At 37.2% G+C, this 17,971-nt stretch overlaps 1 protein-coding gene across 1 annotated transcript in view; it reads left to right on the forward strand.

The window, feature by feature from the left end:
* Nucleotides 1–17,197, forward strand: part of SLC17A6 (solute carrier family 17 member 6) — a 31,654-nt gene extending 14,457 nt beyond the window's left edge. The window contains exons 4-12 of the mRNA XM_061355035.1: nt 6,138–6,252; nt 8,615–8,702; nt 8,799–8,885; nt 9,802–9,944; nt 11,735–11,884; nt 13,953–14,085; nt 14,739–14,849; nt 16,262–16,389; nt 16,751–17,197. Coding sequence (XP_061211019.1) covers nt 6,138–6,252; nt 8,615–8,702; nt 8,799–8,885; nt 9,802–9,944; nt 11,735–11,884; nt 13,953–14,085; nt 14,739–14,849; nt 16,262–16,389; nt 16,751–17,083 — 1,288 coding nt within the window. The 3' untranslated portion in view covers nt 17,084–17,197. The remainder of the gene's footprint in view (nt 1–6,137; nt 6,253–8,614; nt 8,703–8,798; nt 8,886–9,801; nt 9,945–11,734; nt 11,885–13,952; nt 14,086–14,738; nt 14,850–16,261; nt 16,390–16,750) is intronic.
* The last annotated feature ends 774 nt before the right edge of the window (nt 17,198–17,971 follow it).

Consider the following 17,971-nt stretch of genomic DNA (forward strand, 5'->3'; position numbering starts at 1 on the left):
TAAGGTAATTTGGACAAGAGGGTCTTGGTTTGAAACATGATCTAGCAGATGACATAAAGATCAAGCCATCCTGAAGCTAATGATCTATAAGAAACACGTCAGAGTTTTATTTAGACATATATAGACATTATCATGGATATAATGAGTTATAAAACAAAACCCCAGGTTTGAGAGATTCTCCAGCTGAATTCAAACAGGAGATAGGGAGGGGTTGGTAAGGTGACCAAATTAATGAAGAATAAAGGAGACAAGGTGAAGAAGGCCTGGCTTGCTTAGTGATGCAAAGGAGAGAACAACAGGATTGCTATTGGGGTAAACTTCAGAGATTAAACCCATTAAAGTAAAACAGCATAGGTACAAGACACCTACTAGATGTTACAAGTAACAAGCTGGAAAGGCCTCCAGAATAAGTAGGGCAAATGCTAATTACTTCTGAGATGAAACCTGATCTGTTTATGAAAGGATGATGTAATGTGCTTGCTGGTAAGCGCAACAATCAGAATTTAATGACCCAAGGGTATTTTACACTTAGCATCAATTGCAGTGGTGATGTCATCCAACAGTGCCCAAGTTCTTAATCAAATACACAGTGACATATAAAAAACAGGTCTGTGAATACGCAGTGGAAAGTGCAGTCTGAAAACTTTTTAGGGTCTTGGTTTGACCTGTGTGAGTCAGTGGCATCAGTGGGACTTGGTGAAAGAAGAAGGCTAAAGGGACTTAGTGTTACTGATACACATTGACTTCGCCTCTGCACGGCATTTCACTCTGGTGATAGATCGAGCCCTTATATGGTCCGCTTTGCTAAAAGACTTGTGAATATTTGGGGATTTCTTTATCATCAAAGCTGGCAGAACAAACCACAGCAAAATCAGGTCATCAAAACGTCCATGTTCTGTGTCAAAGTCTTAGAAGGCCTCATCCCACCTGATACTGGTAGAGAAACACTGTAAGAAGGGAAGGGTTATAGGGCTCCTCAACCTCTGATACTTCTATATATTCAGTCACTACACAATTCAAAGGAAAAATAAGCTATAAAGGATGATCACAAATTGTCATTGCTAGCAACATTTGCAGAAAGAAGGATTCTGAACCACTGCTGCATGTCTACAGGCATTCCAGCTTACTCCTGCCCTGTTTCTCCCTAGACATTATGTTTTACTCAAAAAACGAAGCATTTAATCCAGAATTCAGCCTTGCAGCTCCTCTCAGACAAGAAATTCTACATGTTGTATAAAAATTAACATAAACAGTTCTATTTTGTGGTGTTGGCCTTTTGCAGGAAGAGGTGTGTCAAAGATGAGTGATAGTAGCGAGAATTAAAAGGAATAAATTTTAGAAATCTTGAGCTGACAGAATAGTCTAAAAAGTCACTTTGTGTGATCTGTGCTCAGCAGTGAGCTGCTGCCCCTGCCCTGGGACTCACCAAATAAGCACAGCTCAAGAACAAATGTCAAAGGATAGTCAAGACGCAGTTGTTTTTTTAGATACATTCAATAAGTTAAGGTACTTCATACGCTTTAGAGCAGACATAGCATTGGGTTTCCATAGTAGTTTCATTCTCACAAAGCTGGACCAACTATTTAGAGAACAGAGATATAGGTAATTGTGGAATTTGCCAATTATATTAAAAAATCACATAAACAGAAATACATGTGATTCAGACAGCTAAGGAACTGACTCCTTCCCATATATAAGCGAGGGATTTTCACTCCCAGTCACTGGGGTGAGAGGATGCTTCCAAGAAGGATCCCTTACATTTAGATCTCATATGTGTAAGCCAATACGTCACTCATCTGGCATTTAGTGTGTGGTGTGCATCAGTGCTCCCACTGGTCTCAGCTCACTTTTTGAGCTGCCACTTCTTCCAGCTGAGTGACAGTATCTGTAAGGTACTTCTATGCAGAATACTCATGCAGTATGAATTCCCTGGAAAAGGTAGATGAGAACAGTGGGGCTGCACAGATGCAGATTAGAAATCCAGAGATGAAAATAAATACTTTTTTTTTTTTCTCTTTAGTTTGTCCCCGAAGAGAAAAATGAGCCAGCTGGCTTGAAATCCAAAAAGATTAATTCCCCCTGCAACTTCATTCCATTCTAAGCAGTTTTCCTGAGCTGCCAGAGTAATTTCCTTCTTCTGCTCCCATTCCAAACATCTCTTAGTCAAATATGATTTTGTTATTATTACTGCTTGTATTACAGGAGGACTAAGTCACAGCTCATGACCTTCGTATAATGCCAACGTCAGTAAAACACTGAGGATCAGTGTTAGATTCTGTCTTTCAGGTCCAAGTCTACTGAGTCTAGAAATAGAAATAGATAAGCAAAGCATCATTCTTTGTTTCAGGGCTGCTTCTGGTCACTTATGAGGACCAGATTTATCTTTTTTGCCTCTCCTAGACATACTGCTATTGTATTTATTCATTTGTCTTCTTCTGTATATATATGTGTGTGTATATATATGTATATAAATATATATAACAAAAAACCCAACCGTGTGTATATGCAGATACATATACAGTTTCTGATTTTGAGTCAAAAAGGGATTTTCCCCCAAGTCTAGGGCTGATGGAGGTATGTCAGGCATTTCAGCGCCAGGGCCAAGAATGGTGGCCATATCATCGGCCTGAGCTGCCCTGTCACTGGCATGCTGAGGTTTTCTCAGTTTACCTGAAATCTGCTAAGGCTCTTTATTAGTGTCACGGCATTCGAACATGTTGAAAAGTTGGGGGTTGGACTAGATGATCTTTGAAGGCCCCTTCCAACCCAAACTAATCTATGATTCTGTTTTATGGGGTTTGGAGTGTGCACAACATGAAATGGATGTTCAGGGGTACCTCTGACTGAAAATCCAGCAGCACTTCTATGTGATTTCTTAGTCTGACCTCAACCCAAATGACACCATGCAGCAAGGCTTGGCTCAGTCTGTAAGAGGTGTGAACACTAGTGGTGTTGGTGCTTGAGGTGTGAAGCCTTCTCCACAAGCCCATGTCACTGTAGAAAGCAGGACTGAAGAAATGCATTGTCAGCTGCAAGAAATACAACTATGGAACCCCACATACTGTCAATTTGCCATGGAAACATAAGGATCTTAAAGAAAAACATGGTTTCTATCCCACTGTTGGAATTTGTGCTGTAGCAAAATTGAGCAAATGCGAATTGTTTGGAAGCAGAACAGAAACACAACAGATCATAAAATCACTGTTTCATAAACATAAGAAAAACATAAGCACAAAAAAAAAAGAACAATTTCATTTGTGAGGTTGATGTGTGGGCCAGTAAAATGCTTAGAAATGCCTTAAGAGCAATCAGAATGTTCCATTTCCCAGTTAAATATATTTGAATGTGCAGCATTCAAATATATTTTTTGGTTTATTGTAGCTCAAAACCATTCTTCTTTGATCTAAATCATAATAAAAGCAGTTAGCTGAGATATTAAATATAACAGTAAGTTTGGACAAAAGCCAGAACTATATCACAATACATTGTTAGGAAGAAGAGTTTAGTATGTATGGAGGTGAAATAAGTGTAACAAAACAGAAGAGCATGAAGGAGAAATACTGATTCTATCTGTGGATGTGCACTGAGATGCAAAGTAAATGCAGGAAGATGTATTTGCTCTTGACTAAGAGTTATAGAGGAAACTGATTTATTAATAGTTGTGTACTAAATTCATGGTGCTGCTTTTAATGTGCATTCAAAAAAAAGTACAAAAAGCCATTTCTTACAAGAATCATAATTGAACTCTAATTCATTCTACACTTAAATACATATATTTTCTTCTGGGGGAAATTGCTCTACTTTTGAGAAGGCTGTTCCTACAAAGTATAGGTCTGAGAGACAGTTGACCTACAAGTGACATTGTGGAGTTATTTCCTCATCTGCTCCTCGATGTAATTAAATATTCACTGTTACTTGTGTGTCTAAATACAGGCAAGAATTTCACTTGGGAGATGCATGCCTCTGATGATTCCTTAAATTACATTTTCCTTTCCCTTCTAGAAGGAGCAGACACAAGGAAACAGCTTCTCTTTAATGAACATGAGGATAAAAGCAATTCTGGGAAACACAGCTTTCAGTTGTGGCAAACAGGACCTGATTGCAGATACAGAACTGAAAAACTGGAGCAAATTTCCTTGAAGAAACAGCTACCTAGCGCAACAATTTTACAAATCTCATCCTCCTAAAGAAGTGGCAATTTTTAATATTCCATCTTGGCGTGATTTTAACATGAGTAGTGATTTAGAAAGAGTTGCACTGATTCACACTAGCTAAGAATCTGCTCCAGCAAGTCTATGCACAAACACAAACTGAAAACATATCACTGCAGTAGGCATTTGGCTGCGTAGCTGTTCAGGAAAGAAAGAGTAAAGGGTACAAACCAGTCCTTCCTGTTCACAAGCGAAGAATGATTTTCTTGATGGACCTTTAGAACAGTTAGAGCCTATTGCTCTTCAAAAATGGCTAACAGGAACATCTCAGTTCTTAAAAGAAATTGTTAAAATCACAAGCAAAAATCCTGCGAGTCCCAAACTCTTATCATTCATAAATAAAGATGAAAGCAAATGAAACCCAAGACACCATTGTGGTTTATGTGAGCACATGGAAGTATTAAATTGTAAAGAAATGAACTGCATGTACTTCTGGATTAGAGACTTACACATAAGGAAGTTAAGAGTAAAGGAGGAGTTCAGGCCAGAATAGTTCACATACTGCACCAGTCAGTCCTAGTAAAGGTACTGAACATGCTGCCAAACAAGAGCCAGAACTGCACTGCATAGCTAGATAGATAGTGTTTAACATGAGGTGGGGATCACTGGAAACACAGTGACAAGACCAGATTTAGAGCTATTGAACTAAGCTTCCTTACTGTGCCAAGGCTTTTTTTTCTCCTGCCCTTTAATATTTGTCAAATAGAAGTGGAGTACACTCAGCTATTTAAAGATACAGATCTTTAAATAATTCTAAATTATTCTAAATAATTCTGTAATTCAAAAGAAAGGATGTGAAACATAGATATCTTTGAGAATTTTTGCCATGAAACTTATCAATGCTTCCTGCTCCTTTAGACTGAGGTCTGTTTCTTACTAACTTATGGCACTGTACCAATTTCTGAAGAACACATGCTAAGGTTAAAGGTTTCTGTCAAATCATTTCCACATCAGATACCGTGATGTCATATGTTAAGACATCTCCAAGATTTATCTTAGCATTACATAGGCTTGTATAAAGAAAGTGACCAGTCATCGCTACTGGTTTCATCCTTTTGTATAGTTCCATTGAAATGAAATGGTGGAGAAAGATATTATTTCCACAATGAATGAACATAAATATGATATAATAATGCTGGAGAAAAGGCTTTCTCCTACAAGGGGCAGGTATTAATTGAATCAAGTTAAAATTCAGTCAAAGCAGTAGAATTTTGCAAATAGATCGTCACTACACATATATTTTGACCTTGTAATATGCTTTATTCCTAGCAATTCCTAGGATGCTCTTGGAATCAAAATCAGAAGTATTCAGTGAGTAGCCTCTGAAAAAACAGCAGAAAGAATGATCCGTTTTCTATGCATATGTGATTCCAAATTAATTTACTCTTGTGTCTAAGAAAATCCCAGCTCTGTTTGAAATTCTTCCTGCTGCTTTGGCATTTATAAAATCAGATTTTTCTACAGCTTTATAAGCAATGAATGCATGGTGCCACTTTCTTACAGTTAAAGCATTAATGAAAATCTCTCTTTTTCTTGGCCACCTGTTTTAGCAAACCATTTGGAGACCTAGTTCCTAATTTCTCTAGAGGGTGGTGAATTCAATCAGATTTGGTTGAAATAGATGTGAAAATGAAAGAGTGGGGATTTATGGGGAGAATAAGATGTATACCTGTGATTGCATAAGATGTATTTCCTTAGCAAATTAGGCTAAATAGATGTTTATGTCCATGTTTGGTCTGGGTCTTATCAGGCAGGTTGTTACACTAGATGGAAGTAGACACTAATTCAGTCCAGCATTTAGTATATTCTCTACATAAAGAACATATATTTAAATATGTCTATATTGATACGTGAACATATGTGGAGCAAGTCAATTGGAACAACACTAAAATTAGTTCCTTGTCTTTTGTTTCCACATATCCACAGAGTATTTGGTGCTGCTATACTGCTGACATCCTCACTCAACATGCTCATACCATCTGCAGCCAGGGTGCACTACGGATGCGTCATCTTTGTGAGGATCTTGCAGGGCCTTGTAGAGGTAAGGAGAAATCACAAAATAACCAGGAAAAGGGACAGATGTTTGTTAGCCTTTAACTAGCTATTGTGAGTTTGGCAGGGGAAACAAAAAAGGCTTTTAGTTTATTACTGATTTCAGTGTAATGGGTTTCAGTGTGTGGATTACAGCTATTTGATTTTCCTTCATCTATAAAATTTATAGCAAAGTTGTCTCTTGCTAAGAAGCTAGTGAGGGAGGTATTTAGCAGTGAAGTTTCACTGAAATCTTGTACCGCATAGGGCTTATAGTGGTGCTATTCTCAGCAGCTATTTCCTACCCAGCCTCCCAGATTAAATCTGTAATAAGGAACTAAGTTTCTATCATAGGCCCTGACCACACTCTTGTTGGAATGAATGAGAGATTTACCATAATTTAAAAGAGAAAAAAATTGAGTCTGCCTTCTAATTTTGTTTTCTTGTTTCTTTACTGAAAGACAGATTTTTAGGCCTGTGATTGCTGGTTCTTTGCCCCTCAGGGTGCACACTTCCACTGAATAAACTGATCTTAACTCATGCCCTTTATTGTATAAAAAGACTCCACAAGAGGGTGCAGAATGCGCTTGAGATAGGTAACTGTCAGTCAAGTTCTTAAAGTATATGTGTATAAATGTGGATGCAATCCTGAAATGTGATCTGTGAGGAAAAGAGGTGAGCCTGTCTGCAAAGAGAGGAACAGAAGCAGGTGGGTTATTACAAACCAGAATAGAGACATTTCTGTAATGCTGTTCAAAAGCATTGTGAATACAAAACATCTCAAACAGGAGCATTCAAGGTTTATAATAAAACATTACAATCTTAAGATCATGTACTTTTTAAAAAAGGCAAAAAGATAGAAATAAACATGAAATTTGGCATATGATCTTTCAAACCAGAAGAATGTATTTTATAATGATTGCACATTAAGACTGATAAGCTCAACATTTATAATAACCTCAACATTCACAAAAACTTATTATACTACGTTTTGCACAGGAAACAAATTATCAGACTAAGAGAAAAGTGACAGTAACTATACATGCATCAGAGCTATTCTTAAGAAGGAGTTTTGAGGAAAATTGCTGTACATTCCATATTACATTTTCTAAATTATCAATACTGAAGGATGTAATGATGTTATTTATTTAATTGAATTTTTCTTTATTATTAGTAAGTTAAAGGCTGGTTTTCAAGAGTGACCTAAAAAGTAACTGGTTTAAAATCAAACCCACTAACACCATTCAATTATTTGCTTTAAGTGCTCAAGAAGGCTCATTAAAGACAGAGTGAAGAACTTCTCGCTAAGCATTCTGTTTTTAAGCTCTTATGGATTTTGTTTTCTATTTTAAAGCAGTGGAACAATAATCTGTATTTCTTAAATTGTACTTAAAATGTTAGAGGAAAAAAGTTGGAAGGCCACCAAAACAGAGGGTTGAAGAAATCAGCCCAGCATTAGAAAGACTCCAGAGGGTCTGTGCTTTCATCTTTCCTTCTTGTGCATTAAGCTCTTTTTAATTCTTCCTAAGTCTCTCTTGGAAGAGGGAGAGGTAGGAAAAGGAAATGAAAATAACTGTGATTCAAAAAGCCTCTTGAATGCTTTGGTGTCCTGGCTTCAGCAGTAGCAGTCATTTTTCTCCTTCTTAGGAGCTGGTGCAGTGCTGTGTTTCTGACTTTTGGCCTGGGAACAGCACTGATAACACCGATGTTTTTAGTTGCTGCTCAGTAATGTTTACTCTGACCAAGGACTTTGTGAGCCTCATGCTCTGCCAGGGAGAAGGGGAAGCCAGGAGGAAGCAGAGACAGGACACCTGACCCAAACTAGCCAAAGGAGTATTCCATATCACAGCACACCATGCCTGGGATGTAACTGGGAGTTACCCGGGAGGGCTGGTTCACTGCGGGGTTGGACTAGGCATCAGTCGGTGCTCGGGCGGGTGGGGTGGGGTGAGTTATCAGTCGGCGGGTGCTGAGGTGTTGTGTTCTCTTCCCTTGTTATTTCCCTCATCATTATTATTATTGGTGGTAGCAGTAGTGATTCGTGTTGTACCTTAGTTACTAAATTGTTCTTATCTCAACCTGTGGGAGTTACATTCTTTTTGATTCTCCTCCCCATCCCTCCAGGAGCAGGGGGAGGGCAAGAAGGGGGGGAGTGAGAGAGAAACTGGGTAGCTGGATTTAAACCACGACATTTGGAGTGATACACAAACCCCATTTCAGCTTGAATAGAAATCACAGTTCTTCTATGGCTGTGCTCAGACCTTGCTATAGGAATGCAAAGTGTTCTCTAGCAATTAAAAATCATAACTGTGCACAGACACTGAAGTAAGTGTTTGATGATCATTAGCTAACCTCTGACACCCATTTCTCAGGGGGTCACCTACCCTGCCTGCCATGGGATTTGGAGCAAGTGGGCCCCCCCATTAGAAAGAAGTAGGTTAGCAACCACCTCCTTTTGTGGTAAGTACCTTTCTATCCTTATCTTTCTTTCACTCATAATGTAAAACTATTTTGAGACTGATTTCTCCTTTTTCATCAACACGTCTTGTTTTGTAGGTTCCTATGCAGGAGCTGTTATTGCAATGCCTTTAGCTGGAATTCTGGTGCAATATACTGGGTGGTCTTCTGTGTTCTATGTGTATGGTATGCAGTTTTGCTCACCTCACTCCGATATTGTATGACCTATTCTACCCTTTCTAAAAATGTAAAAGCTACTGGTAAGAGACCAAAAAAAGAGAAGTGGGTCCATAAAGCTGAAAATACAGTTGAGAGAAAAGAACAGGGAAAGTACAGAATTTAAAGGAAACAGTAGGAAAGCAACATTATTAAGTAAGAAGACAAGGCAGCTCATGGTGAAACCTTGGTCACTTCCAGTACAAGTAGTGCAAACTGCTATGCAGCTCTATATAATCTCCTATCATGTAAAGTTGCCCTTTCATTTATACAACTGTAAGTTTAGAGTACTTGTCTAATGTCCTGATTTTTATATGAAGACCTACATAATTTTATTCACACTACTTGTGCTACCTTAACTTACACCAACAGAAAAGAATGTCCCAAAGGAGCTCATTCTACAGTGTAAAATTGATGTGAATTAGGGGGACACCTTATAGAAACTTAATAAACTACTCAAGAAGTGCATTGCTATGTTGAAAACAGTGCCACAAAGTTGTATTTTGCAGGTAAAAAATTTAGTGCAGTTATCAAACAACCGTGGCTTAAAGCAGAATGGGACTTCATTTCCAGGCTGGTGAAATGAAATGGAAGCTGGGTCATTGCATTGCATTGTACAAACTGAGGCTAAAATATCAGTGAATATTCACTTACAGTGAAATGATTCTTAAATAAAAGAAACAAATGTTCACTGTGCTTCAACTCTGCATGCACTTTACACAAATTGTGTTTGCAGTACCCAACTGTCTGTTAGAATGACTCAGTAGAGGAGCAGTAACAACTGCCATTTAAATTTGTTATATTTATTCATATATCATAGATTTCCCCCCCTTGTTTCCTGATTTACTGTTCATTTCTTTTTAAAGTCTTTCTTTTCATTCCAAAGGGAGCTTTGGTATAGTCTGGTACATGTTTTGGCTTCTGGTTTCATACGAGAGTCCTGCAATGCATCCTACAATCACAGATGAAGAAAGGAGATACATAGAAGAAAGCATTGGAGAGAGTGCCAATCTTCTAGGTGCAATGGAAGTAAGAATATTACTCACACACTTGATTCCTATCAGATAGCAAAACAACTCCCTAAAACCAAACAGAAAGAAACAGACAGAAAAAAAATCAAACAGCTTTCTTCTTTAAGGAAGAAAATAATGTCTCAAAAAATTGATTTTCTGGGGGGTAGGGAGATCTGAAATCTAATAATGGATTTCTGGGTGAATATTGCTTCTGAACAAACAGAATACAGGTTCCAGTTCTTCCAGCAGATCACTCATGAAATTTCTGCCTGTTTTTCTACTCCAAAGTATAAAAAAGAGCTATGGTTGCATTTAAAATTGCAGTTTTATTGCAACTTTATATTTTCTTGAGTTCAAGCTGCTAATTTCCTTCCTGTATAATCCTTTCTGGAAGGATTTCTTCTTCCTAAAAAAAAACTGGAGGAAAAGGACTACTCAGTGTCTCTTCAAGTCTTCAGAACTTCTAGCAAAGCAAATCCTGCCTATTCTCTTTCATTTGCAAGAAAAACTGCAAGTTGCAGTCTTCATTATGCTAATTGGTGAGAACATTGGCTCTTGATTGAATTCAGGAATAGACCATTTTTCTTTTCTTAAAAAGCTTTGATCCACACTAAATAGGGAACTAGAGATACTACGTTTCTTAATAGCTGTCATTTTTAGCAGTTCTTGAGGAAGTGTCTGGATTGCTAACAGCATTCAGCAGTGTTCATGGTTTCTTATACCTACAAGTGCTTTTCAAAACGTGACATGAAATGAGATACTGAGATACTTCAAAGGATGTCCACATAACTCTAACTTGAGCTGGATAATACCTGTTTGTTTTTTATTGTGAGTTTTTTTGATGTTTTTTGTTTGTTTGTTTGTTTTTCTTTTAATTAAACATTTTCTGGAAGTGTTTGTATCAATAGTTCAGGTATTTCTAAAATATGTAGGCTGAATTCCTCCATAGGCTCAGGTTAGCTTTTCTGGCTGGCTTTTCATGAATAAAGGCACAGTTAAACTTTAGCTCTCACTTAAGTGTAATTTAATAGGCATAAAAATTATTGCAAATATCCATTTATGGACTGGTTTTCTGGGAAGAAAAGACAGTATTCAAATCAATAGTAGACTAAATTCAAGCTGGAACCTTGCTGAAGTGATTTTCAAACACTCATCTGGATCTGGATCCTGTATCAACACAGATGGGCACAACCCTTGGCTCGTGGAGAGGTGCTGGGACTCAGCAGGGCTGTAGCTCTGTCCATCTGTCTTTTTTTATCCATTATGCAATTAATCTTAAAAATACAATAAAACAAACAAAAAATACCTTGACCAAGCAGTTTCAGCTGAGACTTGATAGAAAAAATTATTATTCAGAATATTTTATTAATATGTAAATGCAAAGCCATGTTTAAAATAAGTCTGGATGAAATTGTGGGCTTGCGGAGTAAAATCTGACTGTTGCTTTAGATACAGCAACATTGTTTTTTAAAGACATATTGTCATTTTGGACTTTGTATGTCCATGTTAAAGTAATGGAGATAATAGCATTTACATGAGGGCTGTGATACAGCAAAGTATCACTGAGTTTCTCCACTTGTGCATTTTGTAGTAATTTTTACTTGCTTGTGTTTTTAAATTAAATCATGATCATCCAAATGTGGATGCATGTCCTTCTTGATAATTGAAGTCATATGGATTCAAATATATAGAGCTCTGCATATATAAGCTTCTTGCAGTATAGATAAAAATACCATCTAGAAAAAGGGAAGACAAATGGTTGATAATGATCAAAATGGTGACTGGATCCCCTCTTCTGTGTTTCAGAAATACAAAACTCCATGGAGAAAATTTTTTACATCTATGCCAGTCTATGCAATAATTGTTGCAAACTTCTGTAGAAGCTGGACTTTTTACTTGCTGCTTATTAGCCAGCCTGCTTACTTTGAGGAAGTATTTGGATTTGAAATAAGCAAGGTATGTAAAAAATAATGTAAAGCTAAGTCAGTATCAGAGATACTTTCGTGGCATTTAATAGGAGGAGGAAAGAAAAGTGTTCTCTGTCTTTATCATGGGTTTACCATCCTCAGATTTTATCGCTACCAGATATTGTTCCTTTGAGCAGCACGTGGAAGTGCAGAAACAACGGTGGCAAGGGATTGGATGGAGAAGGTGAAAGCAGGGTGAGATTTAGTGATGATCTGCCTGGGGCCATGATGCAACCAGATTTTCAGTTAGGTGCTTGAAACCTGATTATGCATGGTATTAGAAAGGTGTGGAGAGAGCCATTAGGCTTCTGTCCCTGACCCCAGGGCATGCAGGATCCCATCGAAGCTGTAAAAGAACTGACAAAGAACTGACAAGTGGTTTAACTTTTCCAGGTGCCTTTTACAAAGCAGGACCTCCCAGTTTTAGGAAGAAGAGTAGTTTTTCATCTTACTATATGTCCCTTTAATGTGTTGAGAACTGCTCCCCTTTTTTCACTTAAGAAATGAAAGAGATGGTGACAAAATATGAGGCACAGGGAGGATCTAAGGTTCCACACAATTCATATGAATTTTGGGTCAGACCTGAATGTCAATAGGGATACATGCAAACAGGCCTTCAGAGTTATAGTAAACTTTCTACTAATACAGATTTTCTGTTTGTGAAAGCGCTGGGGGCTTGTGTTTTTGAGAGACCTGTATTGTTTTGCTATTGTTCACTCAGGTATTGTCAACCTAAATTGAGGTGTGACAACTGGATGAGTAGTTTCCAAAGTGTTGCTGCATTATGGAGTAATGTCATCCTGCATTTAAAGATAGGCTTCTATATTTAGTTGGACTTCTATTAAGAAACTTTGCCATGCTTGAAATATCATCTGTTACGCATGCAGTAAGAATAGTCATGTTCTATTGAATTCATCTGATCATTTTGTTCTAGAAGATTTTTCTCACAGTGTATTCAAAGAAATGTAGATCTTTGTAAACAACAGGTCAGTTTTGTATATGGATGCTCAGAATTGAATAGTTATCATTTAATAAGGAACACCTCAAAGGAGTAACTGCGATACTGTAGTTACCTCCTAGTTAATACCTGTGTTACTGGAAGAAATATCTACTACCATGAAGCTAGGGTATAACAACATAGTTGCTACTTGTATAAACTGCAGTGAAATACACAGTTTCACAACTTTAACTGAAGAGTAGAGAAAACTTCTGTTCGTTTTGTTCTCACAGATTCTGTCTGTAACTCAAGTCAGGCCAGCTGACAGACTGTTCATACAGGAATTATACAAACCCGCCTGTGCTTAATCACTCTTTCAGCTATACACAATAATCAGAATTCCCTATTAGAACAAAATGCCACATGTACTAAACAAAGGCAATTCTGTTGACAGGAAATAGAATGGCAGTTCATGCCATTCTTATGGATGACCTATCCTGCTTTGAAGGAAGGGTCTTCCAATATATTATTATAGCTTTGAACAGTCATCACAAAATGACTATGTCTTACTTAGCTAGTATGTGTTCAATATTGTCAATGGATATTTAGCATGTTCTCTTTCACTGTGTTCAGAGTTTCTCAGAGATATCTTTTGCCCACATGAAATTTGAAGGTTGAGGGATGGTCAGAAATCAAAGGCAAAAGGCCATGCTGCATGGGAGGATGATCCACAAGGAACCTGCCAAGACATGTTAAGTTTGTGGGCAATGCTGCACCAAACACATCACCAACAGAAATGTGACCATTCAGTTCAACACAATTGATCATCAGTTTTCTAAAAATAAAGATCAGAGGGTCTGTAAGTCAGGGGAAAAGCCATTAGCTTAAACATAAACTGAAAACAATCTAAAAAAGTCTCATGGTATCTGAGGTTCTTAAAGACTGTATGCCCTTCACAAAATACAACTACAACTTAAGTTTTGTTCATTTAATAAACCAAGTTAAGAATTTTGGTTTAGCCTGCACATGAAGAGAAAAAATCATTAGTTGCTGACTGCTTCGGAAAATGATCAGTATTTTCTTACAGTTTATACTCTGCTAATTCTAATGATTATTTTAGGTGGGTATCCTATCTGCTGTGCCGCATTTAGTGATGACAATTATTGTTCCTATTGGGGGACAAATTGCAGACTTTTTGAGAAGCAAACAGATTCTTTCAACCACTACTGTGAGGAAGATAATGAACTGTGGAGGTAAGACTCCCTATTTGCTTACAAAGCTTCTCATACAGATTCAACTTCCATACAGTATGCAGAAACAAACTGCATGGGTTTACATACTTTGTGCATTTGTTGTGTATTCTAGATGTGGTTACTAAATAAAAGTAAACACAGTTGTTCCTATTCCCAGTTCCGATATAGATGTCTGGCATTTGAATAAGCGTTTAGATTCTTAAAGAAACAGAGGAGATTTTGGCAGGTCATTTGCTTACCCTTAGCTCCTAATCTAAACACCCTTTGCACTAAGAGAGACCAGACTGCTACCTGAGATTCAGCCCCTGACTTCTGAGAGGTTAAACTCCCATGAGCTGAATCCTGGCTGTGATAAGGGCAGGTTAGGTGTATATTCCTATTAGGGCTAGCTGGAAGGACACAAGCAAATCACAAGTATTTCTGTTCATCTCCAAAATGACAGGAGGTACCAATAAATTAGTATGCAAAGAATAAAATAAGGATTGTTTGAGATAGCAAGAACATTTTTAGGTATGAAAGAAAAACCTGATTATATTCCACTCTGAACTAATATTTTGCCTCTGTCTTCCTATGAAATATTACCATATCGTAAAGCCTGCAATATTTGAGAGGAAATTTTATCCAGTGCTTGGTTTTCTTTATGATTTCCCCAGGTTTTGGTATGGAAGCAACTCTTCTTCTCGTGGTGGGGTACTCTCACAGTAAAGGAGTGGCTATTTCATTCTTAGTGCTTGCTGTAGGCTTTAGTGGATTCGCCATATCTGGTAAGATTATATTGCCGTTATTAGTAAATTATTTTACCTCAGAAGATAGAACATCTAATTTGGTATTTACTAACTGATAATAATTTAAACAAACCACAGAATTCCAAATGGCACCAATTTATGATCATTACAAAGGAAAGTACAATCAGTACCACATCTTTTACATTAGATTATTGTTGTTCAAAACCATCAATCTTTTCCATATTCACTGCAGCTAATGAGATTGCCTTTTCATTGAGGTGCTAATATACACCCTAGATTTTTATGAAATCAAACATATAACATAAATAGATTGCTATTATACAATGCTACCTAAATGTAAACGTTTTCTTTTCAATGTATATTAGTTAATGTTTTGTTAGTGTTGCATTATTTTATTACTTTGGGGCTTAATTACTAGCTTTTTTTTCTGATTTAAAATTAATCTCTTGCTCTTTCCTTCTGATATATTGCCCCTTTGCCTTTGCCTGTCCCAAACACAAGTCACTTGGCTGTCCCTTGTTTTCCCACTGTGATCTTAGCATCCTCTCCCATGCTGGTTCCTTATGTCTAAAACAGGCTTTATTTTCTTCTGTGCCAAACACCTAAACTCTGCTTAATCAAATCTGTCATAAATCCCACTTATTCTGCATGGTGTTATGCCTGTTCTGTACAGCTTGAAAAGGTGTACTGAACTTTCTTTAACAGTTACCCATATCATGCTGTCTTCCTTTTCCTTTTTATTATCTTTCTGGTTCCAAAGATTTGCCTTCTGGTTTCACCTACTTCAGTGTTTATTTGGGGGACAATGAGTTCTGTTACTTCAGAGAAGCATGGTTTGTTTCTTTTGCCCCTCAGATTTTCTAATTACCATATAGATTGCAACAGAATTAAGCTGCTGGAAATTCAAGACAATAAACAAAACAGTGATAAAAATAATTAATACAGCATTTATAGATGTTGTCTTTTGCCCCGCTTCCTTTTACCGCTCAAGCACAGAAGGGAGCTCCCTTCTGCTGGTTTGCCTGACAAAAAGAATAATGTGGACAACAGAAAAGGGAAGTGGTACAGGCTGGAGGAAGACATGAAATGTTATTTACACCACAAAATGGCCATGAATGACACTGTGAAATATGAACTTTCTCCCTGTCTAAATACCTTCTGGGTTCTCTACTCCACACAGTCACTAGTGCAATTCTGGGAAGAATATACATTCGGTATCCTCTTAAAATATATTTTTATAGAAATTAGCAACCCAGAGTCTCTCTAGGAATATTTAACCATTATAAGCCTTTCAGGAAAAAAAAAAAAAAAAAGAGTAATTAAACAGCCCAAATACGTTATAGTAAAATTGCCAAGTGATAGCATTACTTTTCAGAACTGAAGTTATGCTCTGCTTTGGGTATGGATGTTTGCGGACGTTTGTATTGCAGGATTCAATGTCAACCATTTAGACATTGCCCCAAGGTATGCCAGCATCTTAATGGGAATTTCTAATGGAGTCGGGACCTTGTCTGGAATGGTTTGCCCTATAATTGTCGGAGCAATGACAAAGAACAAGGTAAACTGCGATACCATTTTCATATCTTCTAGTTTAATACTATTGGCTTCAAGAAAAATACCTTTCCATAGTACAGGTTGCCAGGATATCCATATTAGAGCCTGGAACCTCCAGGGAATAGTATCCAGGAACTTGCAAATTTGAAGCATGCTCCATTATATGTTCACCAGGTCAGTGCTTTTGTAGGCTAATGAATAGCTATTTTTCAAAGAAAGATGTATATAAATAATTGGAAACTGGACACTGAAATGTTTTAGCTGTGCTGACTCTTGCAGCCTCAATCCCTGATTTAAATCTTTCAGCTCAGAGGAGTTAGATTGGTCTATGCACTAGTCTGATTGAACAAATCTCTTCTTCCCAGACACGTGAAGAGTGGCAGTACGTCTTCCTCATTGCTGCTTTAGTTCATTATGGAGGTGTTATCTTCTATGGCATATTTGCTTCAGGAGAGAAACAACCGTGGGCAGACCCTGAGCAGACAAGTGAAGAGAAATGTGGCTTTATTCATGAAGATGAACTTGCTGAAGAGACAGGGGACATTACTCAGAATTATGTAAATTATGGTACCACCAAGTCTTATGGTGCTACAACCCAGGTCAACGGTGGCTGGCCTAATGGTTGGGAGAAAAAAGAGGAATTTGTACAAGAGGAAGTACAAGACTCATACACCTACAAGGAAGGAGATTATTCATAACAAACCTAAATATTGGGTATATTTTGTAGTGTTTGTGATTAAATTCATTGTGATTGTTTGCACACAGAAATAAAATGTGGTATAAATATGTAAACACATATCAGACAGGAAGGTCTTACTGTAAAAAATACATCAAAGTGCAATTTGTATGAGTTGTGACATGTCATCACTTTCATTAGGTTATATTTGTTCTATAAACATTAGAGTTTTAAGGGTTTACTGGTCAAAACTATAGAGGCAATTAGATACATACAGTATACAAGAGCTAAAACTCATAACTAAGGATTAAAGCACAACTAAGCAACCAAGTTGGCACATCTAATGCTCTTCTTAGAAAGCCAAAATTACTTGATCATTAAAAATGCACTTATATATTTGTTACACTGTATTGAAAGAGATTGTGCTAAATACACACATTTACTCAGTTCAATGTAGGAATTGTGTATTTAGTCTAAGAGCTTTCTTGAAGAAGAAAGTTTGAGTCTTAGGCATTTACATTGGATTGCTCCAGTTCCCTTAATGGTGATTGTGTCAAGCCTAAAGAACAAATAGGGCATATTGTATGTTTATTGTGATTACATGCTGCAGGCTACTCTGTGATGAAGAAAGGAATTATTTAGGAGTTTTATACTGAATGTTTGGGCACAAATTCTTATTTCTGTTCTTTACAGAATTTTATGAAGTGATAGGCATTGCCATGTTCTTTCCTGCGTTTACCAACTAACAGTAAAACAATATATGATGTTAAGTCTGTCACATCCCTTTATCAAAAAACCAAGCTTTATTCTGTGTTTTGCAGTATACTCCAACATTGCACTGGTGTCTTTAGAGAGAGAAAAAAACAAATATAAACTAGAAAAAGATATAGTCTTTTACAAAATTCCAAAG

The sequence above is a fragment of the Neopsephotus bourkii genome, unplaced genomic scaffold (genome assembly GCF_033783945.1).
Source record: "Neopsephotus bourkii isolate Nb327-2 ecotype Australia unplaced genomic scaffold, CSIRO-AGI_Nbou_v1 NB_768, whole genome shotgun sequence".
NCBI lineage: Eukaryota > Metazoa > Chordata > Aves > Psittaciformes > Psittacidae > Neopsephotus > Neopsephotus bourkii.